At 44.4% G+C, this 27865-nt stretch overlaps 3 protein-coding genes across 5 annotated transcripts in view; all 3 read right to left on the minus strand.

Annotated features, from left to right (window-relative positions):
* Positions 1-620: 620 nt before the first annotated feature.
* Positions 621-2961, minus strand: LOC105696344 (dynactin subunit 6). 2 transcript variants are annotated; one of them, XR_001103712.2, is made up of 7 exons: positions 2572-2961; positions 2158-2328; positions 1965-2092; positions 1764-1906; positions 1547-1687; positions 1172-1478; positions 621-1086 (listed from the first exon to the last, which is right to left on the minus strand). XR_001103712.2 is itself a non-coding variant. In XM_012418757.2 (5 exons), the coding sequence occupies exons 1-5, from the start codon at positions 2604-2606 to the stop codon at positions 1577-1579; spliced, it is 588 nt and encodes a 195-aa protein (XP_012274180.1). In that variant the 5' UTR covers positions 2607-2960; the 3' UTR covers positions 1487-1576. The 2 variants fall into 2 exon arrangements, 1 of the variants encoding a protein (XP_012274180.1); XM_012418757.2 differs by lacking the exons at positions 621-1086; positions 1172-1478 and having other exon boundaries at positions 1487-1687; positions 2572-2960.
* A 5398-nt stretch (positions 2962-8359) lies between these two features.
* On the minus strand, positions 8360-11635 carry LOC105696283 (coiled-coil domain-containing protein 13). Its single transcript, XM_012418650.1, has 11 exons — positions 11307-11635; positions 11170-11235; positions 10785-11085; positions 10557-10702; positions 10318-10480; positions 9996-10240; positions 9760-9938; positions 9459-9675; positions 9196-9365; positions 8984-9118; positions 8360-8920 (listed from the first exon to the last, which is right to left on the minus strand). The coding sequence occupies exons 1-11, from the start codon at positions 11523-11525 to the stop codon at positions 8875-8877; spliced, it is 1887 nt and encodes a 628-aa protein (XP_012274073.1). The 5' UTR covers positions 11526-11635; the 3' UTR covers positions 8360-8874.
* Positions 11636-11893: 258 nt separating this feature from the next.
* LOC105696282 overlaps positions 11894-27865 on the minus strand; it is a 35453-nt gene continuing 19481 nt past the window's right edge. The window contains exons 3-12 of one of the 2 annotated variants that reach the window (XM_012418648.2): positions 20169-20270; positions 19832-20057; positions 18311-19724; positions 18112-18225; positions 17571-17966; positions 16294-16640; positions 15514-16029; positions 15319-15431; positions 15023-15245; positions 11894-14495 (exon numbers count right to left, since the gene is read on the minus strand). In XM_012418648.2, the coding sequence (XP_012274071.1) occupies positions 13949-14495; positions 15023-15245; positions 15319-15431; positions 15514-16029; positions 16294-16640; positions 17571-17966; positions 18112-18225; positions 18311-19724; positions 19832-20057; positions 20169-20259 (3987 nt within the window). In that variant the 5' untranslated portion in view covers positions 20260-20270 and the 3' untranslated portion in view covers positions 11894-13948. The remainder of the gene's footprint in view (positions 14496-15022; positions 15246-15318; positions 15432-15513; positions 16030-16293; positions 16641-17570; positions 17967-18111; positions 18226-18310; positions 19725-19831; positions 20058-20168; positions 20271-27865) is intronic. The other variant, XM_012418649.2, reaches the window with a different exon arrangement.

Here is a 27865-nt window from a genome sequence, read left to right on the forward strand (position 1 = left end):
CCGCACTCCACATTTCCTCCGAGTGTACCTACAACAATTGAAAGAAATTAATTCAACGTAAGCCGATTGGCCGAAAATGTTGATTCCTACTTTTACGGAGGGATTTAATATAACATTTCAAAGGATCGATTATCGGATCATGGAAGTTAATTCTCTAAAAGCCTCTCTCAACTGCCTCAAGAAGTCGCCTCAATCGGGCATTCCCATTCAGGAATTATTTTCATCCACGTCGGCGCACTCCACATTTCCTCCGAGTGTACCTACAACAATTGAAAGAAATTAATTCAACGTAAGCCGATTGGCCGAAAATGTTGATTCCTACTTTTACGGAGGGATTTAATATAAAATTTCAAAGGACCAATCATCGGATCTTGGAAGTTAATTCGATGCGGAGTCGGACGGTGACTTTTTGGAGGAATTCAATATCAAATGTCGAAAAATGGATTATCGGTTTTTGGCGCGAAGGTTGACCGAGGGATGCAGAATCGTCGGGCTATTAGAGGCTCCCCTGTTGGGGATTCTCTTTTTCGTCCCCTCGAGGTTTCGCTCGATCTACCCTCGAAGACCGCGAAAAATAATTTCGCGTTTCTTCCCCCCTGGCAGCGTGTCAAAGCGTGACAGCTCGGCTTTCAACGGCGCGAGTTGACCCGAGGGAATCGCGAGATAAAAAGAAATATTAAATGACCCTCTCCTCCTCCTTATCGCCAAAAACGTTATACGGTGAATTAGTGACGACCGCTTTATAAGTCTGAAAAGATATCGCAGTTAATTCCCACTTTTATAACACATTTCATTGGCGATTTTTATTTTTTTTTAATTCAATAAAGTTGGAAATTTAATCATTGCTTATCAGTGTTCCATGGGTAATGCGGATAAATTGGAGAACTTACCTTTCTTTCTTAACGTTGATAGTCACTGGTGGGTGCAGTTAAAGCTTGCGGCAACCGTAAATAGTTAGGGACCCTCAGCGAGATGCAAATTCATATTCATATGCCTATAACGTTTAGCATTGTCGCGTCGACTTTCCTGTTGGGGGTTGAGGGCTCCCCGATTTCTCTTGCGTAGGGGGATCGCGTTTACATCGTCCTCGAAATGCACCCCAACATTAGTCTTTCAATTGGCAGGCAGGGTAATCGATCCGAGCATAAATGTGCAATTTAGAATTACTCACAAGTCCCGGAACCACGGCCATGCACTTAAGGGGGTTGCATATCGTCCAACGATGTACACTGCAAAGGGGCGCCTCAATGGAACGGCATGAATAAATTAAATGATAATTTCAACGATCGACCGATGTTATTTTGAACGTTGGGCATGGCAGTGCCATCTTTCGGGATGTAGACATACTACTTGCGATCTGCTTTATCGAGACGGAGTTACCATCCGAGTATCATTTGAGTTTTACAAAAATGCAGTCTAGACTTATGTCAGGATGAGATCAATCGTTTTCTTCATGTATATTGGAAGACAAAAGCGAGCTGTAAAGTTAGAATATTATTAGCTATTTATTTTAAGCGTAATCACGGAGTATAAATATCATATATACATTTAGCGTAGAAAAAGTAATCCGGGCTCTCTAAGCATCGTGCCTCTTTATATCGGGTTTTTGTATTTTAATGTTCGGTTTCCGTAGGTGGTGATAATTCGGCAATACTTTGCTAAGAAAATCCAGCTGTCCAACTTGTGGCTGGAATGAAAACCGACGATATAAGGATGATCATTGTACTGAGTTTTAATTGAGTCGTGTTTAATGTAATACTGACGTAAGGCTTGTCGTTCATTTCTCTTCTTTGACCCTGGCTTCCAAATACGATGGTACTTTCAGGCACTGTTTCTGGTTCGGCGAGAATACAAGCTGCTCCGATCACGCAACCATTGGTGAGTTCGACTTCTCTCCCAACGTGCGCTGTGAAATAATTCTAATATTAATTCTGCGTCTAAAGTTTCTGGTTTAAAATAAATACCTTTAGTCTCCAAGATATTGTTGTCTCCAACTTTGTATGCTTCGCAGGTACTGTCAGACTCGAATACATTGTAGTTACCTATGATCAACACAGGTACAGTCGAAGATTGAGAGGCTTCTGGCGTTACCCTGTCATAATAGATTAAAACATTAAAATCGGAATGCTTACCATTTTTTAAAAAATGTACACTAACCGATTAACTATAGTTGCCATCTCCTCGATAATGTTCCCCTCTCCAATTATAATTGGTCCGGCTTCTGCAAGAATATTCGCCCTTGGGTGAATCACGGTCTTTGAACCGATCGTGATATCTCCCCTGAGTATACTCTCGTCACATACTATTGCACCTTCCACAATCTTGAGACTAAAAATGAAACAATGCGTGCAATGCAGTTACAAAGAATAAAACACTTATTTAATTGCGATTATTCATACTGACACAAAGTTATCATCATTTAAAGAGGGTGTATCTGTTGAACACCAAACCTAACCTCAATGTCGGTTGATGACACATGTGATACACGCAAGAAATATTGTAGTAAAGTAACTTCTACAAAATAAGGTAGCTAAAGAATTCGTAAGCTATTTACAGAGTAGAATTTCTTACTTGGAACGACGTGAGACGAGATTCACTCCTGACATTTCTACACGGAAATGACTTGGTTACGACAGCAATGGCTACGCCTGTAAAGTGGAGCCCTCTACAAAGAACGCTCGAAACTTAATCATCTTCTCTCTTCTAGTCGGTAATATCAGATTCTTTAATTATCACCCTCATTACGAACATTTGTTAATACAATTTAACTCGTTAACCCGATTCGTACAATGAAAATTAAATAATAATGGCTCTCGGTAACCACCAAGGTTATCCAACTCCGTCTCTGTCATTGTTTACAACGTACGGCATCGTTATACCTTAGAAATTCATTTTCGCACGTGTCGAATAATTCATTTATGCGCGGTCACAATGGCTTCGCTTTTAAAGAGTTCGTCCATCGACGCAATTGCAGTGGGAACTTATTGAACACTTACACCTGGCCGCATGCTCATAAGATATTTATGCCCGACTCTGAGGACGGTCTTACGAAATGCCGGTTACGTCGCCGTTTATTTTCACGACGAATGGGTCGTGTCCGTGTCGTCGCGACTTCTTAAGGACAAAACAATATTTCTTCCTGCAGGTGTTGCCACCTGCAAAGTAAGCCACGGGCGTTACAATACACGCTACAATCATTTATAGGTCGCCGAGACTTCGGAATACGCGACCACACAAAATGTCCTCCGCGTCCTTTCATAGAATAATATACGAATCATGAACATTACTATTTACCGTTAATATCACAAACGACGACTCAAAGCTGTGACTAATTGTTCCAATAATTACCATTGCATTGAATAATTTTACAGTGAAGGAACAGGAAACACACAATTTCTAGAAAAGCATTAGAAAGTATGAGAGTTGCGCCGCAGTGGGCAAAAGTTGGCCGCCATTTTTGTTGCCGCGGTGCACGTCGGGAAATCTATCGTTCCAGTTTTCACGCTTTATCCAGTGACTTTAAAGAAGAAACCGATGATACCTGGGTAATGTAAAAGCAGGGAGTGTATAATTTAAGGCCACAATCAATTTATTATCTTCTCTAGGCTTAAGAAGTGGCAGAGATTACAAAAGCTCGCCATGCCGGCGGACTCTTCACGACAACTCCTGCGAGAGCGTCAAGAACTACGCCTTATCGCGGCAATTAAAAGGAGTTATTTACGATCTCTTACCTCCACCTTTCTTCCAGCACCATTTTATTTTTTATTGCGGTAACCTATCGTTATCACGGCTCGCATATGCCGGTATATTTGCTGTCTGGTGCCGGAGGTATTATACCGAACCGGCGAACTCGGAGCAAGATGGCCGCCGCGAGGTTTGTCTTCGAAGCGTCACCTCGTAAACCGAGGACTCACATAATTGCACGGTAAGCCTGACAAAATTTCACTCTACGTTATACTCCTCGATTCGTTCTGTACCTTTTATTAATTCCACTTCGTTTATTGAGTAGGTTTTATCGAGTAAGGGGAGCCTCCTGAAAGAACAAAAGGAACGTTTGCGCGTAAAAGGAGAACGAGCTCGGGGCAAAGGGAAGAAAAAGGGCAACCGAGGGAACTGCCATGGCGAACTGCCTCTCCGTTCGATTTATGGTATTTAGAACGGTGCCCATAATGTGCACGCACAGCTCACAGGTGTACGTATAACAATGTGAGATAATACCGAGCACACGCACACTCGCATGAAGCATTCGTTACGCGGTTCTAATCAACGGAAAGGTCACTGTACTTGTACTCGATCCCTATGTTCGCAGATTGTCGTAGCGAGAATCCTACGAGGGAAAAACTGCCAACTAAAATCCGCTAGAATAAATTAAATACTATTCGAGCAGTATAAAATATTAATGAAATAACAGGTGATCGCATTCTTCGTCCGAATGTATTCTCGAGATTCTGGCATGATTTTAGGCTCTTCTTGAAGCACCGTTGATTACAACGCCGTCCACAAAGAGAGCAATTCCATGACAGTGTCAATAGTTACCATACTGTCGATGGATAGCTCTCTTCATAGCGCACGCCTTTTCTTGCTTTTGTATCTCCTTTTATTCGGTCTGCAGATTGTCAAAACCTTGAGCTGTAGTTGCTACGTCCCCTGAAAAAACATTTTACAGGGTTCAATAATAACATTTCATTCATCTTTGCCTAGTTTTCATATTCAAGAAGAACCAATTTCCGGCGGCGACTTTTATGCGCTGCGCCGCCACAAAATGGCCGACCTGCTCACAGCTGGCCGCGCTCACCTCGCGGTTTCTTCTCGTTAATTCTCGAGAATTACCGAACGATCGTTGCGTTTTGCATGTCAGAAATGCGATTTTCCCGAGTACAAAAGCAGTGAGCTACTCGGAGGCCTCGCTCGTTATCGTGGAGGTGCGAGCCATCTCCTCCGTTTAGCGCCCACCTGATTACGCAGCAAACATAACCTCACTTACAGGCCACGTGTTGCCTCGTGAACGGAATCGCTAACGTCCTCACTTCGGTGGCCATTTCCGTGAATGCCATGGAACGAGTTCATTCAGTGATTACGAGTAACTAGACTTGCTAAGTGCAAGCCCTCGAGTTCTTTCACAGGTTTCCAGTCTCGAGCGTAGACTGTTCCTTCACCTTTTATTTGGGAAGTCACAGAAGAGACGAAACTCGCTCGATTTGGTATAAGCCTGTTACGAAGCCGCTCCTAATGTGTGAACAAATAGGCTGAACTTTTCCCTCGACTGCTTGTACTTCGTATTTGCTCAGATGATATTTTCACCTGTTACGTGCAACTGCTTAAATAGGCCATCCCCTGGTTAAGCCTTACCTCCGATTAGTAATTCGAGTCGCTATAAAATAATTACAAGGGGCCATATCCGTCCATAAATCTTTCTCAAGATAATTCACAAGACAATAAGTCTTTCACGAAAATGAAATTAATATATGCGATAATTTCAAGCGAAGTCACACCCGATCAAAAAGTGGAGTCGAAGGAAGTTGAATTTAAAATCTTTCCTGAAATCCGGCAAAAATGGAGCGAAACTAATTAAAACGTTTCAGGTTTGTGATATTTCAAAGCGTGTCGTTGAACATTGTCCATAAATCTTTCACGAAAATGAAATTAATATATGCGATAATTTCAAGCGAAGTCACACCCGATCAAAAAGTGGAGTCGAAGGAACTTGAATTTAAAATCTCTCCTGAAATCCGGCAAAAATGGAGCGAAACTAATTAAAACGTTTCAGGTTTGTGATATTTCAAGGCGTGTCGTTGAGCATTGTACCTCGAATCTAGGAACGGTATTTCATTATCGACCGTCCGATATGATAACGCATCGATAACGCCTTTCCTCTTACAGGTATCTCCGAAAATTCGTCAAGGTACCCCTTCGCCTGTAATCCCTAAACTCGCGTCGAATGATGATCCGAAAGAACCCGAGAATGGATTTTAAATTTCCGTAGAAGACGAAAGGTGAAAAAGTGTCGAGGAACTTTGGGGTAAAGTCGAGAAGAAGAGACGGCCGGGTCGTTCACACCGCCTTGGGAGGACGTTGTCCTAAGGCCCTCCTTTTTATCTGCTTTTGTAAATATTATATAATACTTGGGGGAAAGGAACATCCCGGTTACCGCCTGCAACGGTGACACTAAATTTACACATGAAAAGGAGACCGAACGACGAATTCCTCGGGCATATGTATTGCCATGCGCCAGATAGTCACGTGTCCTCCACGCCCAAAGACGCCGCCATATTTCTTTCGCTATTCTAAAGAAAAAGAAAAAGAAAAAAGAGAAAGAAAGCTCGTTCGCCATTTTTTGCCCCTCGCTAAATAATCCAAATCGCCTACGTTCCCTCAATTCTCACAAAAAGCCATACAAAAATTGCTACACCCGATTCTCCTCAATTAAAATACCAAACACCCTGGATTAATGAAATTGTAAGCAATGATTATAAAGAAAAAAAAAAAAAAAATGTCAAGCTTAAGCCATAGAGCCTTAACGCGCCTCCAGAAAATTCCACTTCTCGATGCTGTAACTCGATCGAAAATCTAGCCGTTATCTCGCAATCCTTGATAAGAATTCGTCACCAGTCCAAGGTGCGATCCCGCGTTTGCCTTTCCCTATTCTCCTCCAGTTTGGGAAACGTCTCGCTAAGAATTTTCCATGGATAGAAGAGTGGGTGGAAATTCGAACTCGCGTTCACTCCACCATTTCTGCGGATTCACCTCGGGTGAGATAAAACCATTTGACGGGCCGCGATAGCTCAATAGATATTAAAATTAGGCTCCACTTTACCCCGACTTCGAAACCTCTGGGCGATGCCATCTCGAAAACGAAGAATAGGAAAAATTGGAATCGTAACGGGAAGCTCACTGCACTTTACGGGGCCTCGTGGTGGACGTTGCTTCCTGGTAAATCCTGAATAGGTCCGGTGATAGCGGTGATAAGTCTGACGGGGTCCGGTGGTTGGAGACGCTCTTCGGGACCTTCTCTCTAGGGTCTTCTGCCGGGTAAAAACGAGGACGAACAACGCGAAGTGCAAGAACAAGTGACGTGGACTTCTCTCCGCATGGTTCATATACCTGTGCCACCTGACGTCACGAGTACATTTCTTATCACCTGACACAAGGACTTGCGAAGGTGTGCGTCGCTCGTTGGAACATGCCTAATATACCGCCAGGGTGGGGAATTCTCCATGAGAGTTCTATGAACGATACGACTTCCTGTATGGACCTGGCCATATTGTGTCATTGTACATTTGTCGTTCCACTCCCCCTCTTGGCCCTCGCAAGTGTCCTTTTCAGGTCATTTTACCGCTTTGAGAGCCCACAAATGGGAATATACATTTTCTACCTTACCGTTACATTTATTCCCTGTTAAGGTAATTTTCACTCAATGAGCAAGATCAATTTGATAATCGCTTTGAATAGCATTTATTAAGGTGAAGTGAAACACGTCGAGGAACTTGATCGACGTCGATAAAGAAGATTTTTCTAAATGCCTACGTTGCCGACGTTCGTTTTTATATTGACAGCTGTGTCGAATTACATTGAATATTGCACCAAATGGCATACTACAACTGTCCTTTTCGTACAATAAATATCAAGAAATCGAAGTAAAACTCCAGAAATCCTCCGGATTCGTGCTTTCTGGGGCCCTAATTGACTGCGGAGGGACCCCCTGCGCCATCTCTGATTTCCAGGTTAATTAAATTTTCACTCCGAGACCTCGTATTCCCATCGTTTTGGCATAGAAGCGCATACAACACTTTTTTTGCCTTTATCCCGTTCAAATGGGAATTTATCGATTACCAGAGTGTTCTAAATTCTCGTAAAATTGTCCTGACCCTTTAGTTTCTCATATCAGAGCCTTCGATAATTATATATTGATCAAAATATGAGAGCTCGACGCCATTTTGGTTCTTGTCTTAGCTGAGTTAAAAAATGTTGTTCAAAAATCCAAATTTTCAACGTGTCAGGACAATTCTTAGATGATCAGGAGTGACGTGTCAAAGTTTCGGACAGTTTGGTCTTTCACCCTTAAAAAAAAGTGTTGTATTAGAATCGACTGATTTGAAGGGGGTTTCACTTCACCTTAAAACCCCACATATGGGTATCTACCTTCTCTACCTCACTGTTACATGCGAGACCATTTTATTTTCTAGAAAATACAAATTGTTAACCCCACGGTTCAGGCGTAGTTATAATCGACGCAGCGCCGATTACGATCTTTTACGAGCTCGAATTCGACCCCTCGAGTGTATCGTTTCAGGAGGAATAAAACGGACTTCTACGGTAGCGTTTTACGCACCGGGGAGACGTAGGTGTATAAAGTGCACGTTGCAATTTACGAAACGATGCATCGAGGGAGTGCCGATTTTAAAAAGCTGTCTCCCTCCAAGCATCGCACGATAAACCACATTTCTACAATGTAGTCACGCATAATTTCCCTTGCAGGAAATGTACATAAGCCGTGGTAATTATTGAAGTGTCTTTATTATTTGTTTATCGAAGTCCTCTCCATTGGTGACTTTTACAGAACGTCGGTCAATAGTCGTGGTACAATACTGACGAGAGTTTTCCGGTGTCACGCTGTTGGTCTTCCTAATTCTCGGAGGGAATTTACGGCGCAGGAACGAGAGCGTGATATCGCGACGTCGTAAACTAATTCCAGAGCAAACACGTTATATAAAAAGAAATTTCTAAGCGACGCCCACGCACGAGCGATGCACCTTATCGACGGAAGATCCTAATTACATCATCGGGCCTGCGATTACGGATCGCTAAAGAAAATTTAAGAGACTTTTCGAGCTCCACTTCCCTCCGCAGTTTTCCTTAGGTAGGATCCGGAGTTTCTCAGATAGTGACGGTGGAATGGCATCCTCCGGTCGGTAGCTTTCCCCTGAGAAGCGCAATTCATGTAACGTAGACGTTGATCTAACGGAAATGTTAAGATAAAAAATACCTGCAAGCTTCTTGAAAGGTCTTTCTGGTCTGATCCAGCATCACCTTGTAAGAAGCCAGATCGACGGCCTTCTCCTTGACAATGGTGGCGAGTCTGGTTTTAAGAGCGAGACACTCCTCCTGGAGAAACTCCAACCTGAGAGCAGCATTTTGAGATTAAAAATTACCCATCAGGAATTTTTTTTCTGATATACAGGTAAAGAAAAATCCGACCTGAAACGAGCTTGCTCGTTAAGATTTTCATTCGAGACCCCGGAAGTCGACTTCAAAGACCTGGACCGATATCCAGTGTTGACCTTGGCAATTCCCACTCGCTCCATCTCCAACTTTTGCAGCTTTGACTTCAGTTTAGCTGATCTGTTGCGCTCCAGTCGCAGCATCTCCTGGAACATAGGAGTTTATTTAAGATTAACAAAATATTGGGTAAAACGCGGGGGAGTTTCCTCTGGGAATCGGAAAGGTAAATAATTCTTTACCGATATTTCATCGGTATCGTTCCTCTCCTTATCTAGTCGGCGGTTTAGTACGGTAATCAGTTCCAGTAATCTCTCCCTTTCAGCTTCAGCTGCGATGCTCAGAGTGACGTATTCGTTCTGGTCTCTGCAGCTTCTTGCAGTGTTTACAGGACTTTCTCGAATTTCTCTTGTCATCTCATTGTAGACTTTCTGCGATTTGGTCACTCCGTGACTACTTCTGAAACGTAAAGTGATATCACGTGGAACAGCTAAGAAAGGTACACAAAAAAAACGATTTACAATTATCAGTTTTAAAATGCACCTTAATTTGCAGATTTCGATCTCACGTTCTTCGAGTCTCTTTCGAGTCTGCTCGAGGTTCAAACACGCGGCGTTCATATCGTTTCTGAGTCCTATGCATTCGTGCTCCAGTTTTTCCTTCTGATTTCGAAAATCCATCTCGCGATCCTGATACCGAGCTTCCAAAGCTCTTAATTGAGCCTAAAATGGTAATCCCATGGAATAAGAAATTCCTAAATTAAACCGGCATTAACTGACGTTTAAAGCGTCGATGAGCTGATCGTCGTGGGCCCTTTTCTCGTTCAACAGTATTATATTTCCTTTTGCATTGTTGAGGTCGTTTTCTAAAACTTTTATCCTGGCTTTCGAAGCGTCGAGCTTCCTCTTATATGTCTCCAAAGCGACTTCGGCTTGCCTCAGCTCTCTTGCTGAATTTTCTAGCTGCTGTCTCCTCTCCTTCTCCATATTGCAAAGATTCGATAAGTTTCTTTGCTCCATGGATGCTGAATTGTAGTAATTGTTTCTTTTTCAGAATTCTCTTACATCGAATCTGACTTTATTATGTAACGATGCATGATACCGGAGGATCCTTTTGGAGTTCTCTCGTATTTGTTCAACCTGGCTTGTAGATCGGAGACTTTTTGTTGCAATTGTTGTACTTGTTCGGCTCTACCTCTCCACCCACCTGGGTGATTGGACAGACTCGCTATTGTCACATTTTCTCCAACTTCGCTGCAGAGTAACTGAATCAGTTTATAATTAGTTAACGATTGATCATTCAGGAGATTTTGAATGTTCATTCAATATTTTGTAGAGTACCTTTTGTGCTTTATTAATTTCCTGTTTCAGCAAAGTGCAGGTGCTCCTAGTCTCGCATAATTTTGCATTCACCTGCTGAAGTTTCTCTTTAAGCTGCCTGATTTGGTCCTCCTTTAATAATAATTGTTCTTCCGATTCTCGTCTTTCTTAAGGGTAAGTCGAATTATGGATTACATTATTTTTTAAGATTTTCATGGTTCTAAAAACAACAGCCATTCAATTGGTTACCTTTGGCAGGATCCAAGTATTCTTGAGAATTTCCCTCAGGCCTGAACTTCATACTCTTCAATTCTGCTTCTTTGATTAATAATTTATTTTCCAAGGATTCGCATTTTGTTTTTAATACCTCGATCTCTGTCACTTGCTCTCTGTACTTTTGACTCATCTCCACGATTTTTAAAGTGGTCAATTCGCAACATTTTCCAATATCATGCGTGACCTCCGGAATGGATTCGCTTTGGGCTTTTTTTAATTCTTCTTCGGTCTTGTCCAAGGCACGACGTAGGCATGAATTCTTAAGTCTTAAATTCTTGACATCGTTCAATGAACTATGATTATTTATTGCAATTTAGCCGAGAATACATGGAATTGAATATTCATACCAGAGACTTACTTGAATCTGATCTCGAAGTGACTCGTTGAGTCCTCGAGGGAAAACAAAGTCTCCCGGTATTTCATCCTACAATTTATAATCAGTTAATACAGGAATGAGGACTAGTTTTTACAGAAATCATACGAAATAATTCGTACTTCAAAGAGATCTGTGAATTTTACGTTATCTTCAAAGGGAAACGAAGATTCTCGTGTTTTCAAGTCCGACATATCCGTATCCTTCGCTTTTGACATTTTGGTTGTAACCGTTGTAACAGAGTAGGAATATGTTTCATGCTCAAAATTAAAACACCGCCTACTGGTATCCTCTCTGCCAGTTTCGTGAATTCCGATCATTCCAATTACAATTGGAAACATCTCTGCATCTTATTACGTCATGAAACTAACCTTACATGCGTACTACACGTGAATATTTTCTCGGTCGATACAAGTCGAGACAGTTCTGGTTTTTGCCATTATAGCAAGCATAGCGCAGGGAGTGAAAGAACTGGCGAGAAGGTTCCCAAAAGCGCTCACAGATGGTGCCACTCCACGTCGTCAAAATTCAAAAGAGAAGTCATGAAAAGTCAAAGTTCTAACTGTCAGGCATTCTCCCGCCGACTTTCTAATTTTACTCACTTCTAATGAACTACGTGATTCGTAATATTTGTACCCCTAATTTAAGTAAGGTTATTTTTAATATTGACCTATAAGGAATGTAAATGAACGACTAGGAGGACACGACGAATTTCTCGGAGGTTTTATTTCCGAACGGACAATAAATATGCTCTTAACTCTCTAAGTCTTGTAGCGGCGATAAAAACGTTTGTAAAAAGTATCGAGTGAAATTCCGTATCTCTCTTTCTCTCCCGCAGGCACCTGTTCTCATTCACTCTCTCGTTCTCTCTCCCTAAGCGAATATATACACCGAGAGTAGAAATCTATACAGTAGGCACGTGGAGTCGCGAGGTCACCGGTTTTCGGTCATTTTCGACAGTGAACGAGGAACGCTATACCTTCGTGCTCCACTCGAGCTGCCTCGCAAATTATAAAGGTAATTTACATCATGACTATTTATACAATGACGGTACCGTTAATTAAGGCGATGCCATATATAAAGACGGTGTAACCCGACAGTGGATATATTAAATTTATCCATGGGTGGTTACATTGAGTTTACACCGGCGTTTTTGAGTCGCCTTAACCTCGCGTTCCGGAATAATGACAAGAATGACAAAAATGACATTGCTCCTAATTGTTTCAGCTCGTTACGAGTGGGTCACTATTCTTCCTCGAGCAGGGACAAGACGGGCAATGTTCGCAGAACGCCCCTTGAATTTGCGTACACACCGAACACAGAGGACACCATTTACATTTAGCCTTGTACAATAAGTGAGGCTTCATCTCAGGAAGTGATCCCTTAATACTAGTTGTCTTACGCCGTTAAACGTACTTCGAGTAGTCTTAAATCTAGCGAGTTTCTATAATCGCGCACCGAGTACCCACGGACAAGTACAATTGCACGGAAACGGGTTAACATTAACAGTGACTATGGACCAAAGTAAACGCACCACTGGCAATGTACAATCGATGGCAATTTGCAGTCCTAACAAACTGAGGAAAGAATATGTACAAATAATATACAACCGGCCGCGTGCATAGTTCATCGAAGTTCACGGTTAAGGTCAGTCATTTTTCATTTCTTATGAAAGGAAAGAAATCCTATCTCACGAGATGTCTATTTTTCGCAGAATATTTCCTGGATTATTGTAAGGGAGGTTATCACGAGGAATGTCGCTGTGCACGTCATGCATGGATCTTGCAAAACCCTGCCCAGGATCTAGGATGTATCTCGAGTCAGAATAGCGTACAACTATGGTAAGTGTATATGGAACGTTTCTCTAGGAAACATACACGCGCAGTCCTCTGAATTTAATCAAATATTAGAAATAATTTCAGGCCCCCCATTTGCGTGGGAATCGCCAAAAAAAAAAAAAAATACAGGGAAACTATTAATCAAGGGGCAATGTGAAACGTCAGAAGTCCACCATGACGAAGTTGAATCCACATGGGTTCCCTCGTCTCTCCGAAAACCCGACGACGGTAATTTTCAGGTCTCATTTACGAGAATTAGGTCGAGCAGCGAAACCTCCTCGCAAAGAGCGTGTCATGGTCAATGGGAAACATAATTTCTACCGTGAAGTCATTCCGGAAGGTTTGTTCTATCACGAGGAAGAAGCAGAAATCCTTCGCGGTCCTGATTCATCGGAAGTCCTTAAAAGCAGTCTCAAAACCGCGAGCTTAAAAAAAGGACGCACCATCATGGTCCCCTAAAAAGCTCTCCTCAACATCGAGAAAGATCAGCTCTAATCTTTGCAACATCGCCTGGTAAAAGCAATCCTTGCCCGCGATGCACTTCCGCGGTAAGTTCCTCACCGTAATTCTCGAAACCCCCTTAAAAGGATTCCCGACTTTCAGGAGCATTGCACACCGAGCCTGTGAATAAATACACTTCCTCCCGGAAGTTCCTTGCACTTCGCTGCAAATCATCGCACCGAGTTCCCAACCATGTCTAGCTACTTCGAGAGCTGGAGCTCTTCCATAAATGCAACACCGTGTTTGAACATTAAGGGACAGGGAAAGTTCCTTCCCATCGAGACTACTTCTCGCCCAAGAAACAATTCCCGTTAAAGCATCTCCCGACATGTCCAGGGATTAAAGCTAAGCTTCAAGACTCTTCTCTCTCACTCCCAGATGATCTGCATGTCGCTCTTAATCTCTCTCCTGCGCTATATACTGCGTCAAAGGAAAGAGACGCCATCAGGATGCTTCCCTCTGGACAGGATCGAAGCTCTCTCCTCCATCTGGATATTGACGTCACCGTCGGCACCGGAAGTGCCGACATTCGCTAATCCAGGCTGAAGATTAACATATCTGGGCGTCCGGTTGTTATCCGCGAAGGTTTTATCGAAGTCCTGGAAATTGAGGACATCTCGAGGCCCCAGCAAGGGCCTCGTGCTCTCAGGCTCGGAATTCCCTCCCAGGGGGTCCAATCCTTGTCCATCTTGGTCTTGCCCCGTTATGTCGAGCAGAGGAGGAACCGGCGAATCCAGAGAAGCAACGTCTGGAGATGTACGAGGGGTCCACGCAAGAGCCACCGAAAATTTCCTGATGTTCTCCGGAAGCTGCATCTCGAGCTGGCCCGTGTTCTCCAGCTGGACACTCGCAAGGGGCACGTCCAAGCATGGCGACAAAACTCGAGGATTCGTCGCCAGGAAGTCCACAATTTCAGGAGCCGTTGGACGCTTCGTGTAGTCCACCGTCCAGCAGGATCTGATCAGGTTCTCCCTGGGAAAAATTAATAATTCATAAGACACACTTCTTACGATACGTTTATATAGAACAGAGAAATATGAAAATGTACAAGAACAGGGTGATAGGAATTTAATATTAAAATGTTAAAATTTTGTTTCAGAGCCTGGGAATTTTTCATCGGATTCATCTCACTTGTATCGACCCGCTGGGTCTATACCATGCGGTATTAAAAATAGATTTTCGAAAACTGGTTCTTATTGCGGTACCGCCGTATTATTCATAGACCTGTGCTGGATAAAAATGGCCGCGTTCCAAAGCGTCGCCGGTCGAGTGAAAATAATCCCGTCGCTAATTGTAAGCCGGTGCGTGGGATGCATCGGTGCTCGTTATGCAACAATGGCGAAATAACGTGAAACTTGAAGAGCGGAGTTTCGCTCGCAATATGGTAATCGAATAGTGATATCCTAATTTTAAAAGTTAATTTTTGATGAATTCAAGGCACTTATTTATAACAAAGTTTATCAAAGTTTAATTTCTATATGAAATTAAGAACGACTTACAGCTGCATCCTCACGCCCTTAGGGACGACCAAGCAGTTCCCGGCTTTCACGTGAGCGAGGACCTGATTATTGCTCATGCCCTGGAAGGGAAAGCTGCCAAAAGTGATGATCTCATAAAGAAGCACTCCATAGGACCAGACATCCGAAGCCGGGGTGAAGATCCCCAAGCCAAGAGATTCCGGGGCCATCCATCTCACCGGCAGCATCCCTGCAGTACGAGAAGCTATGAACCATGATAAATTCCGCCCGGCAATGCGCCAGGACCAATTATTACCCTAATCATCGTGGAGAATTACCTTTCCTATTGAACTTGTAGTAATCGTTCTCGTACATGGGCCTGGTCATGCCGAAGTCTCCGAGTTTAACGACTCGCTGAGCGTTCACGAGGCAGTTCCTCGACGCCACGTCTCTAGAACAATTAGAAATCCGATATTTATGTAAGCGAAAGTACAATGTTAAGATAATATCGCACGAAGTGGAACGATCTTCACCTATGAACGTATTTCAGCTGCGCCAGGTAGCTGAGAGCTCTAGCGACGTCCAACGCCATGGCCGTCAGCTTCTTGTTGGAGATCTCATCGGAGTCTTCGTAGCTTTGGTCGTTGACGAGGTGTCTTCTGGCCAGCAAGTACGTCTTCAGGTCCCCGTATAGCATAAACTCCATGACGGTGAGCACGGGCTCGCACTTTATGCAAACGGCCAGCAGCTTGATGATGTTCTTGTGCTCGAAGCGCTTCATCACTTCGACTTCGCTCAGGAAATCGAGCTTCTCGTCCGTCGAGCTTCCGACTTTCAGGGTCTTCACGGCCACGGCGAGCCAGCCCTTGTCGGGGAAAAATGCTTCACCCCCGTAGACCGTGCCGAAAGCACCTTCGCCGAGCTTCCTGTTGATAACGACTCTTTCGCGAGGGATCTCCCATTTGTCTAATCCAGAAATGTCGGGCTGAAGAAGATCCAGACCCAGACTCTTCATGTACTTCTCGTGCAGCCGCACCTTCTCGTCGTACCTGGAATTAACGTAACATTTTATTACACCTAATAATAAATTAATTGTTAGGAGCCGTGAATTCTCTGGGGGAAAGTCTTCATATGTGCCCATAATTATGAAAGTGGTCTAAGTCAAAATTAAAAAAAAAAATGAGTTTATCAGTTATTTCACGCCATATTATTTCAAACGAAATTAATTCAATGTAATTTCGAAACAAAAAATATATGACTTAGACCACTTTCATAATTATGGGCACATATATGAATTATTTCCAGCTCCTTACTTCCTCTTCACGATGACGAACCCGACGATGAGGAAGGCCCCAAGGAGTCCAAAGCCAATGATGTTCGCGATGACGATGGCGACCTCGCAGGACACGTCCAGGAGTTCAGCGAGACCAGCAAGAACGCATCTCTGAGGTGGTTCCGATCCATCGTTCGGCATTTCCTGAGACAACCAGACAATCGCTGAGACGTTGAGGTCAAGAATTCCACCGATGACCTCGTTCCTGGTTTCCGAGATATTCGGGTGGAAGGTTCCCACTACTCTGGTCTCGTTGTCGACTCGCTGAAGCACCGTGATAACGGAAAACCTCGACGGACCCCCCAGGAACTTGATCCTGCCAGAAACCTGGAACAGGATTCAGTAGATTAATCATTACATACACCGATCTCGATATAGACGTTTTTTTTTCTTCTATTAATTAGACCGAGTCAGTGAACCGAGTCAATGCAATCGCATTCGGGAAAAGCGATCGAGACTCGAGAGCTAATCGATCATCTTAATAATTAATCCACGCTACTGTCTTACTTATTAGGCGTGTCCAGAAAGAATGCTCCCGTTAGGAAATGGCAACGCTAGAAATCCGACTCCGCACCTCGTGACGGATATTTTTCTTAAGGCGGCGAGAGATCTCTCCAAGGATATCTGTCCAGATCCTAATCGCGACCCGGCCAGAAAGCCTTCAATTACTTCGCAATCGCTTCGGTGGTACTTCTTGCGACTTTGTTGCTCAATAGTGGGTTTCCTTTTACCCAGATATGAGTCGATATTTCTCGACTTCCGGTTAAGCGCGTAGGCGCAAGTTGTCGATCGCTAATAGATTCGTCATGCGAAATAAGCCGGCGTGGCTTATGAATTGAAACACAACCTATGTCGCATAAGTCGAGCCAAATTAATATAACTTAATCTAAGTTAACGCATTAATCGCGTCCCATGGAATCGACCCAGTGCGAAGAAGTTCCGTGTATAAAAATGAACCGACCGGATTTAAAGTAGCAGAAAATGAACTCCGTGTTTGGCGCGTCAAGTCCCTCAAAATTCCACACCAATTAATAGAAATAAATTAACCCGTCGTTCCATGGGACGGACCCAAGTTGCGAAAACGCCGTATATTAAGAAATGACGCCGGGGAAATGTAAAACGCCAGGAAAGTGACTCCACGTTTAACGCGTCAACTATTCCGCGAAGCTTTGGCACGCGCTCGTTAATTCCGTCACCGCCCACCATGGCGCTGGAGTGACCTTAAACCTAGTTAGTCCGTTTAGCCGCGATACCAACCCCATTGAAGTCCGTCTCGCCGATGATGTCGGTCAATCGATTGACCGTCTGGTCAGAGTGGAGGTCAAAGACGTAGCTCTGATTCTCCTTGATCAATCTGTCCATCGCGTAGGCGTACGTCCACATGGCGTCATAAGCGTAGCCGGCGTAGGTCGAGGGCGTTTGGTTTTGCGCCCGACATAGATGTTCGTATCTGTCTCGCCACCGTCGAACGGTGATGCCTTCCTGGGTGACGGCGTCGTCCGGGGCGAAGGGTGCGTGCGAGAGTCCAAGATGGCCATTTATGGCGCTCATCATCTGCACGGTGGTGCACGGGACCTCTTCGCCTCGACGATTGTACTCGTCCGTGTCGTACCACCGAGGCCTCAGCCAAAGGGGCAGGAACCAGACGTAACCCTGGGGAATTGAATTATCGGCGCCCTGGAGATTAGCTTAGGTCGACCGCTGCACGCGGAGGCTCCCAATCACATCGATCTTATTAAAAGGGCAATTCCTATAAATATTATCAACACGTATAGAACACTTCTCGGGGTTAAATCACCTGGGTGGCGGTCATCTCCAGCTTGTGAGCCTGGCACATGACCTGCCTAGCGACCTCGTCGTAGACATCGGCGATGATGATCCTGGCTCGTTTCTGTTTCAGGTCCTGAAGATACTGGAAAATTGGAAACATCCCGCCGTTATGAGATTCCACCGAGGAGAGAAATGGGGAAGAGGAAGCGAGACGCTGAACCACCCACCCTGGTCATGACGTCGGTCTCCCTCTCCCTGGGGAACTTGATGTTGGCGATGAAGACGATTCCGTTGTCCCTGAGCATGTCCTGCATGTAGGAAATATACTCGGTGTATCTCTGTCCGTCTTCGGTAAGAGCAGCCACCCTCCTCCATCCAAGTCTCTGTAGAAGCTGCAGGTACACGTGCTTGTACTGTTTATTCTCCCCAATGGTCCTGAAGAAGTAGGGATACTTGCTCCTGTCGTTGAAGCTGGACCCCTCCGCACTGTAGCTGATGATAACCGTCTTGTAATGTTTAGACACCCCGACAAGCGGCTCCACGGTCTCCGAGCAAGCCGGCCCGAGGACGCCTACCAGTTTCTCGTAATAGTTGTGGACTATGTAGTCGATGAAGGACTTCATGACCATATCGGACTTGCACTGGCCATCGCTAGCCAGCAAGGTGAGATTGTAGTCCCTCAAGACGGAGTTGTTGACGTTGATGGCCTCCTTGGCCATCTTGGCAGCGATGACGATGGACTTCTCGGTATAGGACGTCCCGCTCATGGGGAAGATCCCCCCGACGATCAGGGTGTTCTTGTCGGCGTTGTTGGGCATCCACTTAGCCAGGGTGTAGTTCAGGTTCTCTTTGAGCCAATCGCAGGCGATCCGGTCCTCGGAGGCCTCACCGGAGAAATTGTTGAACCTAGCCACCAGGTCCTCGTACATGTCCCCAGTGAATTTAACCCGATTGATGGCCTCGTATGCGAACTTCGCCACCGACTCCAGCCTGGCCCAGGCCAACTTCACCAGGCGACTCGACTCGAAGTGGCAGCTCGACTTGGAGCCAAACTTGGCGCTGCACTTTGGGAACACCAGGGAGACGAATTCCCGATCACTGGGAACGACACTGCTAGGAGTCCAGTGCAAAAGAACCAGGGATTTGCCCGAAGAGGCCCCAGAGTCCTGCAGGTACTCCTTGGTCAGGGATTTAACCAGGTGCTTCAAGTTTGGACCCACCCAGGCGACTCGCACGTACAGTTCCAGGGTGTCTATCTGGTCCCTGACGAAACCCGTGACATTAGACGATCCTGCCAGTAGAAGGGCGCATGCTTGTCCTTTTTTACATCGTTCCGGGATGTACATCCCGTCCACGCAGTAGGACTCCTCGCAATAATGAGTTCCCGTTTCAGGTGACCTCGTCAGGTTCCTCAGGCTAGACAGGACCTTCCCGTCCACGTCGAAGCGGATAGCTGTGTCTCTTTTTGTAAAGGACAGCCAGGTGTCGTCAGATCTACTCAGTTTCTCTGGAATGAACCAGCCAAAGTGTCCTGGGGGAGCTATGGAGCCGCACTCGTGGACGTCGTATTGGTTCAGGTATGGCATGGTGTCTTCTTCCGGTGGGATCCACACCTCCATGTTCACCATGGTGTCCGGCACTCTGATAATGGATTTCGGCTATCAGTGCTTGGATATGGGAGTCCGGAAAGGCTTAAAATATTTTCTATTTCAGGAATTAGCGAAGTTCGCGAGATGGTCGCGACTTACATCCTCTGGCCCGCGTAGGTGAAGGTGTCCGACAGCCTCGCGAAGGTTTCCTGGACGTCGAACCTGTCGTCCTTCTCCACGAGGACCACTCCTGGGTAGCCTAGGACCTCCGTCAGGAATATCTTCATGATCCTGGAGACCAGTCTCTGGGTGGCTCTTTGGGTGACCTCGAACTTGATGTTCAGCGACTGCCCGTCCAGGTGCACCGCCCTCTTGGGGTTCACCTCTGAACAGAGCCATTCATTTTTCTTGAGGCTTTCCAACGATCCCCTATTTTTTTTTTTTAATTTCCTGGGAACCCAGGAAATTGATAGATGATAATATTAAAAAATTATACCTTCGAGCATGGTCAAACACTCGTTCGCGTCCGCGAACTTCAGGATCGTCGCGACGATCAGCAGGCCGAGTATGGATCCAGGTCGCCGCATCTTGACTTTACCTGTAAGAAAAAAAAAAAAAATCAATGATTTATTTCATTTATTTCGTTTATTTCATTATTTTCGCTTATTTCATTATTTTCATTTATTTCGTTTATTTCATTGTTTTCATTTATTTCGTTAATTTCATTATTTTCATTTATATTTCATTATTTTCATTTATTTCGTTAATTTAATTATTTTCATTTATTTCGTTTATTTCATTAATTTCAGTAATTGCATTATTTTCATTTATTTCGTTTATTTCATTAATTTCAGTAATTGCATTATTTTCATTTATTTCGTTTACTTCATTAATTTCAGTCATTGCATTATTTTCATTTATTTCATTAATTTCATTTGTCGCTTATACGTGTTCATTACAGAATATTCATGCGACAGGGCTTTGGTGGCATTTTTTCATGAGGAGGGGAATTAAGGCACCCCAAAAATAATTTAAGGATATTCGCGGAATCTTTCCTCGAATCGGCGGATAACTAAAGGGCGGACATAAAAGTGGAGCAATTGGCGACCCGGGGTGCCGATACTTCCGAGGGTGGGTTAAATTGGCTCCCAGAATAAATTCTAATTGGACGAATTATCCGGTCCCTCCGTGTGATCGATGTATGTATATAGCGTGCCCTTTATTCCCTATGATCTCGCAATTTCGCGGCCACGGGAAGAATCGGCGTCGGTAATTGCGGTGAGTGCATCGACTCCAAGTGATACTCTTTTGCTTTTTTGCCCGATCGATTCAGTCCTCGATCGTTCCTTGCATATCGCCCCCTCAATTTACCGCAATCAGACCGTCTGCAAGAGCACTCTTGTCATTCGTACCTTCACTCCCTGCGAATTTGCCGACCTTCGTTTCGAAACCACTGTTGAGTACCCTGAACAAAAAGAGACACTCGAGGACCGCCAAAAAATATATATANTTTTTTTCTAAAGCCATGAACACGATTCTTCTAATTAACCGAGAAAAAAAATTTCGAGATGCCCTACAAGCGTTTAAAACAATTTTAGAATCACGAGTATGGGTTTTATCTTTAAGTTGGCCTGAAAAAAAAAAGTTTCTCGAGAATTGTTGAAATTTTACGATTTAAATGACGAGCAGAATAGCTCCGATTTAATCAAACCGCGTATAATTGAGGAGTACCTTGTCACTATTTAATGGAAACTGAAATTCCCTCGACCTGAAACGTCAATTTCTCTTGCAGATGATGATCACCGAAATACGACACGTGGGTGTGGCGAGTCATCAAAATTCCACGGATGTTGGGGAGGGTATTTAAATGCGCGCCGAAAAGGGTGAGCCTTCCTCGGCGTGATAAAGATTCTAGCTTACGACTCCCCTGAAGAGAGAAGAGAACGGGTTGATCGAAGGAGAAGCGCCTCGCGAAAAGGGGACCGAGGAAATCCGCCGCCATCTTGGATCCCGCAAGAAGAAGAGGAGAATTGTGCCCATAATTATGAAAGTGGTCTAAGTCAAAATTGAAAAAAAAATCAGTTTATCAGTTATTTCACGCCACATTATTTCAAACTAAATTAATTCAATGTAATTTCGAAACAAAAAATATATGACTTAGACCACTTTCATAATTATGGGCACAATTAACCGAGAGAAGTTTTCTCTCGGTTAATTCTCCTCTCCTTCTTGCGGGATCCAAGATGGCGGCGGTGAGCCTTCCTCGGCGTGATAAAGATTCGAGCCTACGACTCCCCTGAAGAGAGAAGAGAACGGGTTGATCGAAGGAAAAGCGCCTCGCGAAAAGGGGACCGAGGAAAACCGCCGCCATCTTGGATCCCGCAAGGAGAGGAGAATTAACCGAGAGAAGTTTTCTCTCATCCTGCAGGACCACGGCTCGTTAATTTCCCTCATAACCGCCGCTTCGAGGATGTCAACCGCAACTCTGAACTTCCAAGGAATTCGGACCTCGGGAGTGCATATAATGCATATGCAAGTACCCGCCGGAGTTGCGAGACTGCGAGGCGCCGTGGACCCAGCTTCACTTGATTTACAACTGCAGGCTCTCTTAATCTTTCTCCCTTTTTCTTTCATCTTGGATCCACCTCGACGTTTTTCGGAGGATACGTCATCAAGCTCGTTTACACCGAGACGAGGGAGATTAATTCCCGACGCGCGAGTAATTTAAGAGTTAAGTTAAATTAGAAATCATTAAGATGTAAAAGTCCTGATCGCGAAGGACAAAGCCCTGAAGGAAATGAATACTTTATGAAGCTTTTAAAAGCATTCATGAAATCGGGGGTGCTGAGTCGCTTGAATTGTTACCTTTCGCACGTACGAAATTGTGTATAAAAATTGTTTACTCAAAGATTTTTCTCATGAAGCTCGTTTACACCGAGACGAGGGAGATTAATTCCCGACGCGTGAGTAATTTAAGAGTTAAGTTAAATTAGAAATCATTAAGATGTAAAAGTCCTGATCACGAAGGACAAAGCCCTGAAGGAAATTAATACCATATGAAGTTTTTAGGCATTCATGAAATCGGGGGTGCCGAGTCGCTCGAATTGCTACCTTTCGCTCGTACGCAATCGTGTATAAAAATTGTTTACTCAAATATTTTTCTTACGAATTCTCTTGAGTGTCGGAACCTCCCTCTGGGTCTGTATATCCACGCGGCGAAGTTTTAAACGATTTGGCGCCCTCAGTTTGGAGAAAAGTTTCACGAATGATAAGCCTCTCTCGCGTCGCCTTAATGCGCAATATTTCTAAATAGAGAATTTCTGGAAAAATGTGAAGAGAAGGAAGGATAATAGTCTTTGTAAGGTCGTCCACGTCAAGGGCGAGACGTGGCTCGAAGAACGTCGGCTTCAACGTCGCTTTTTATGGGGAACTTCGGGCCATTTTCGGGGAACTCCGTCGGAGGAGACGGGAGATAACGGCGTAGAATTCTTAGGAACGGAGATCGACGGACACGGGGAGATATCTCAGGAGATATCCACCGTGAGTTCGTAATATCGTTCGGCCCTTAAATACCCTTGGACGGATGAAATTGGCAAGTGAAGTAGACTAGAAGCGATCTTCAGGACGGGGTAAGACCCGACATCGCGGAAACGCCGTTCGAGGCGACGACGGATTTATTCTCGACGTCGTTGTCGATGGTCGAGGTCAAGAATTGGGTCGCCAATGTCGAGACTGAAGAGTCTCGGAGACGAGTCAGGCGATCCTGGATAACGATAATCCTGGATAAACGTCGCGCTTTGCCTCTCACTTGGCCGGAAAAAAAAAAGAAAAAAAAAACGATTCGGCGTGAAGTCCACGTGGCAAATCCCGTCAGACTTCACAACGTGAGCATTAAGGCAATAAGGCAATAAGGAAGGTCTCGACACCCATGAAACTGAAATTAAAAAATTTTTTCTTATACATGTTCATAGAATTTTTCATTAAAAAATGAAACTTTCTTGAGTGTCGGGACCTTCCTTATAGCCTCTGTATTCACGTGGTAAAGTTTGAAACGATTCGGTGTACCCAGTTCGGAAAAAAGTGTCACGAAAGAGACCTTTGACGGCGCTTTCGCCCCGCCTTAGTATCGGTTAAGTTCAGCTAACCTCGGTTAACGTCGCGTCAATTAGGCGGTCGAAAATCGACGCTCGTTAGCCGCGTAGAACAACGACGTCGACGTCGACGTCGACGGAGGTGGAGGCGACCCTTGTTTACAAGGGGCGACGGTTGACGACGAAGATGCAGGCCGGCCGCGACGAGCGACCGGCTATTCTTAACGTCGTCGTCCCGCAGTCCGTTGCGACATCGCCTTGACGTTTCAGTCGGCACGAAACGGCGCCAATCGTGGATTAACGTCGTTCGCCGACGTCGCAGTTTTTCCGCATGAAAGAAAGGAACTCTCGACCGATGGCTTCCAATTTTACCGAATTATTTCAATGATGAGAATGTAGAGAAAAAAAAAAAAATTTTTTTCATGTCCGACGAACAGAACAATCGTAATCATATCAGCCGTCACCTACTTATTTTTCACGTGTGTGTCTTTCGAACGCTGTAAAGTCGATTTCAATCTATATTTTTGTTTAAAAAAATTCCAAGTGACTGTATAAATGTTAATAAATATACTGTGGTATTTATATAAGATAGGGTATTTTCATGGTTCGTTAGGAAAAGTTCACGAGAAAAGCGAGAAGAAATACAGTCGTCACACGGTACGACTGCCTTAAGGTGAAGTGAAACCCCCTTCAAATCAGTCGATTCGAATACAACACTTTTTTTTAAGGGTAAAAGACCAAACTGTCCGAAACTTCGACACATCGCTCCTGATCATCTAAAAATTGTCCTGACACATTGCAAATTTGGATTTTTTAAACAAATTTTGTAACGCAGCCCAGACCAGAACCAAAATGGCGTCGAGCTCTCTTATTTCGATCGATATACAATTATTGAAGGCTCTGATATGAGAATCGAAAGGGTCAGGACAATTTTACGAGAATTTAGAACACTCTGGTAATCGATGAACTTGCATTTGAACGGGATAAAGGCAAAAAAAGTGTTGTATGCGCTTCTATGCCAAAACGATGGTAATACGAGGTCTCGGAGTGAAAATTTAATTGACCTGGAAATCATAGATGGCGCAGGGGGTCCCTCTGCAGTCAATTAGGGCCCCAGAAAGCATGAATCCAGAGGATTTCTGGAGTTTTACTTCGATTTCTTGATATTTATTGTACGAAAACGACAGATGGAGTATGCCATTTGGTACAATATCCAATATAATTCGACATGGCTGTCGATATAAAAATGAAAGTCGCCAACGTAGGCATTTAGAAAAATCTTCTTTATCGACGTCGATCAAGTTCCTCGACGTGTTTCACTTCACCTTAAGGGACGAGAGAAATTCTGAAGGCCTCTCGAGGGACGCCCAGGGGAGGCGCCGCGACGTCGGGCGCGACGCGACCTTGCCGTTTAACGAAACGGATCGACATGGATTCCCAAGGCGAATCGACGCCTAGAAGGGGGAAACGTTTTCGCACGGTGGCGAGTGGGCGACGCCGGCGTCGGCCGCGTCTAAACGGCCGCAATTTAGACGAGGCGTTAAAGTGGCGCGACCCGCGACCTCCGTTATCGCCGATGAATAAAACATCGGATGCACCGTCGAGATAGCGCAACGCCGTCACTCCGTTATTGCCCCGTTAACCGTTGACGAGCAGATCCTTCCGTCGTCGCCGAGGAAGCTTCTCCCGGCGTCGAGTAACGTCACGAGCTGGGAAGACGGAGAACGAGGAAACGCCCGGCGACGTGACGGCAGCCTAAACGACTGGAACGACTCGTAAAGACCTGTATTTCGGGTTTCGGATATTTTTTCCTTTTCTTCCCACCCGGCGATTGGACGCCGCGGAATTCGAGAGACACCTTTACCCTCCTAACGGAATTACTGCAATTTATTGCGCAATTAGGCGCATACATTTAGAAGGAAATGAGGGAGAAAATTTCCGACTCCCAGGAATGTCATCCTCCTATATATATAGAAATGAATTTTAATAACGTATATTAATAGTTTCAAGGATTGTATCGTTAAGGTGAAGTGAAACACGTCGAGGAACTTGATCGACGTCGATAAAGAAGATTTTTCTAAATGCCTACGTTGTCGACGTTCGTTTTTATATTGACAGCTGGGTCGAATTATATTGGGTATTGCACCAATTGGCATACTCCACCTGTCGTTTTCGTACAATATATATCAAGAAATCGAAGTAAAACTCCAGAAATCCTCCTGATTCATGCTTTCTGGGGCCCTAATTGACTGCAGAGGGACCCCCTGCGCCATCTCTGATTTCCAGGTCAATTAAATTTTCACTCCGAGACCCCGTATTACCATCGTTTTAGCATAGAAGCGCATACAAAACTTTTTTTGCCTTTATCCCGTTCAAATGGGAATTTATCGATTACCAGAGTGTTCTAAATTCTCGTAAAATTGTCCTGACCCTTTAGTTTCTCATATCAGAGCCTTCGATAATTCTACATCGATCGAAATATGAGAGCTCGACGCCATTTTGATTCTTCTCTGAGCTGAGTTAAAAAATCCAAATTTTCAATGTGTCAGGACAATTCTTAGATGATCAGGAGTGACGTGTCAAAGTTTCGGACAGTTTGGTCTTTTACCCGTAAAAAAAAGTGTATTCTTCACTTCACTTCACCTTAAGCCGACACGGAAGTGGCGCCTGAAGGGACTCCATTATTTTCTTAACCTCAAAGATGAGTGTCGCGATTTTCACCATTATATTCGAAATCGGGTCAAAATGCCCGGGTATTTTGACCCGGAAAATTAATCGAAGTCGTGTACTTTTTGGAATTGTGTCCCTTAGGTGTACCTATTTACGTCCTTGGGTATGACTACCTCAAAGAGGTTCGGGTATCATTTCTCACCGCGCAAATCAGTCGGCAAAGCGGACGCGCGTAAAGCCGTGTTTTAGACGAGACGCTTTTGCGTCTTCTGGTCGTCCCGGTTATTTTCGGAGCTAGATAGAAGCCCCTTATCGGCGAGCGTCGTATGTCGCGTGTCGTACGTCGCCAGTGATGTATCCGATGTTTACGAGGCGTGCATCGAGCAACGTCGACTAAGCAGGTGAAAAGAAACTAACGTACCCCAGAGACGAACTCATTAGACAGGTCGAGAAGTTGAGGTCTTTTCTAAACGGTGACGTGGGCCCGGAAAAAAGGAGCCTTTTAGCCCCGCCGAGGGAATCCGCGCGGCAATGCATGACGGGACGGCGGCGGCCATTTTGTTTTCCTGTCACCCAGAATGGATTTTAAATAGACGATTTCCAAGTCATTGCGCCGGTATTCCGGGTTTTCGGGTGAACTTTTTCCTCACGGAGACGTCTCGTAGTGTCGTCCGTGTCCTCGATTAACGTAAAGCCCCCGATGATAAGGAAAAAAGTGTATAAAAGTGGAGTTCGGCAACGCCCGTTGGAAAGCGGCGACACAATGCAGGGCAAAACGCAGAAGAGCGGGTTACGTTATGGCGGACTTTCACGCGAATTCCCGAGGCGAAATCCCGAGATCAGGGAGGAGGGAAATTGCTCGCTAACTTCGGGCATCGTTTCGAAGATCCTAGGTACTAATTATTCCGAAAGTAGGTTATGGGATAGTACGAAGTCGGACGTTTCCCTGCTACCTCCCCGGGTCATATTATAATCTTTCCTAATATAATTCTTAATACGAGGGTATATTACAAATGTCACAACACGATCGATCTACATCCCGAAATTTATGTTAGAAATTAATGAGAGAGAGAGGTATAGGTTAGGTCATGTATAAAAAATACATTCCATTCAATGAGATAAACAATTAATTAAATAACCAGTCATGGATGTTGCAGGAAAGTAATCGTCGGGTAATTATAGAAAATTAGAGATCACGGGTGAATCGTTAATTACGTCGAACCAGGGTGATCGTTGATCGTTAATCGGGATACGGCGACGCGACCATGTATATAAAGCTGGCATTGCCACTTTAGCACAATTGAATAAAATTTGTTGCAGAATTTATTGCTATTTTATTTTTGCACAATAAAATAGCAATAAATTAGCAATAAATTCTGCAACAAATTTTAATGAATTGTGCTAAAGTTTTATTTTTGCAGAATGAAATAGC

Source organism: Orussus abietinus, unplaced genomic scaffold (genome assembly GCF_000612105.2).
Source record: "Orussus abietinus isolate OABI.00-Male unplaced genomic scaffold, Oabi_2.0 scaffold37, whole genome shotgun sequence".
NCBI classification, from domain to species: domain Eukaryota; kingdom Metazoa; phylum Arthropoda; class Insecta; order Hymenoptera; family Orussidae; genus Orussus; species Orussus abietinus.

Bases quoted from the DNA above. Each gene is read 5' to 3' on its own strand.
- LOC105696344 (XM_012418757.2), bottom strand. From the start codon at position 2,606: ATGTCAGGAGTGAATCTCGTCTCACGTCGTTCCAA. The intron at 2,329-2,571 runs GTAAGAAATTCT...TTTCATTTTTAG, and splicing joins CTCGTCTCACGTCGTTCCAA to TCTCAAGATTGTGGAAGGTG. The intron at 1,688-1,763 runs GTCAGTATTACA...TTTTCATTCCAG, and splicing joins AAATGAACGACAAGCCTTAC to CCACAAGTTGGACAGCTGGA.
- LOC105696283 (XM_012418650.1), bottom strand. From the start codon at position 11,525: ATGTTTCCAATTGTAATTGGAATGATCGGAATTCACGAAACTGGCAGA. The intron at 11,236-11,306 runs GTACGAATTATT...TATAAATTGTAG, and splicing joins AATTCACAGATCTCTTTGAA to GATGAAATACCGGGAGACTT. The intron at 9,676-9,759 runs GTGCATTTTAAA...TTTACGTTTCAG, and splicing joins ATCGAAATCTGCAAATTAAG to AAGTAGTCACGGAGTGACCA.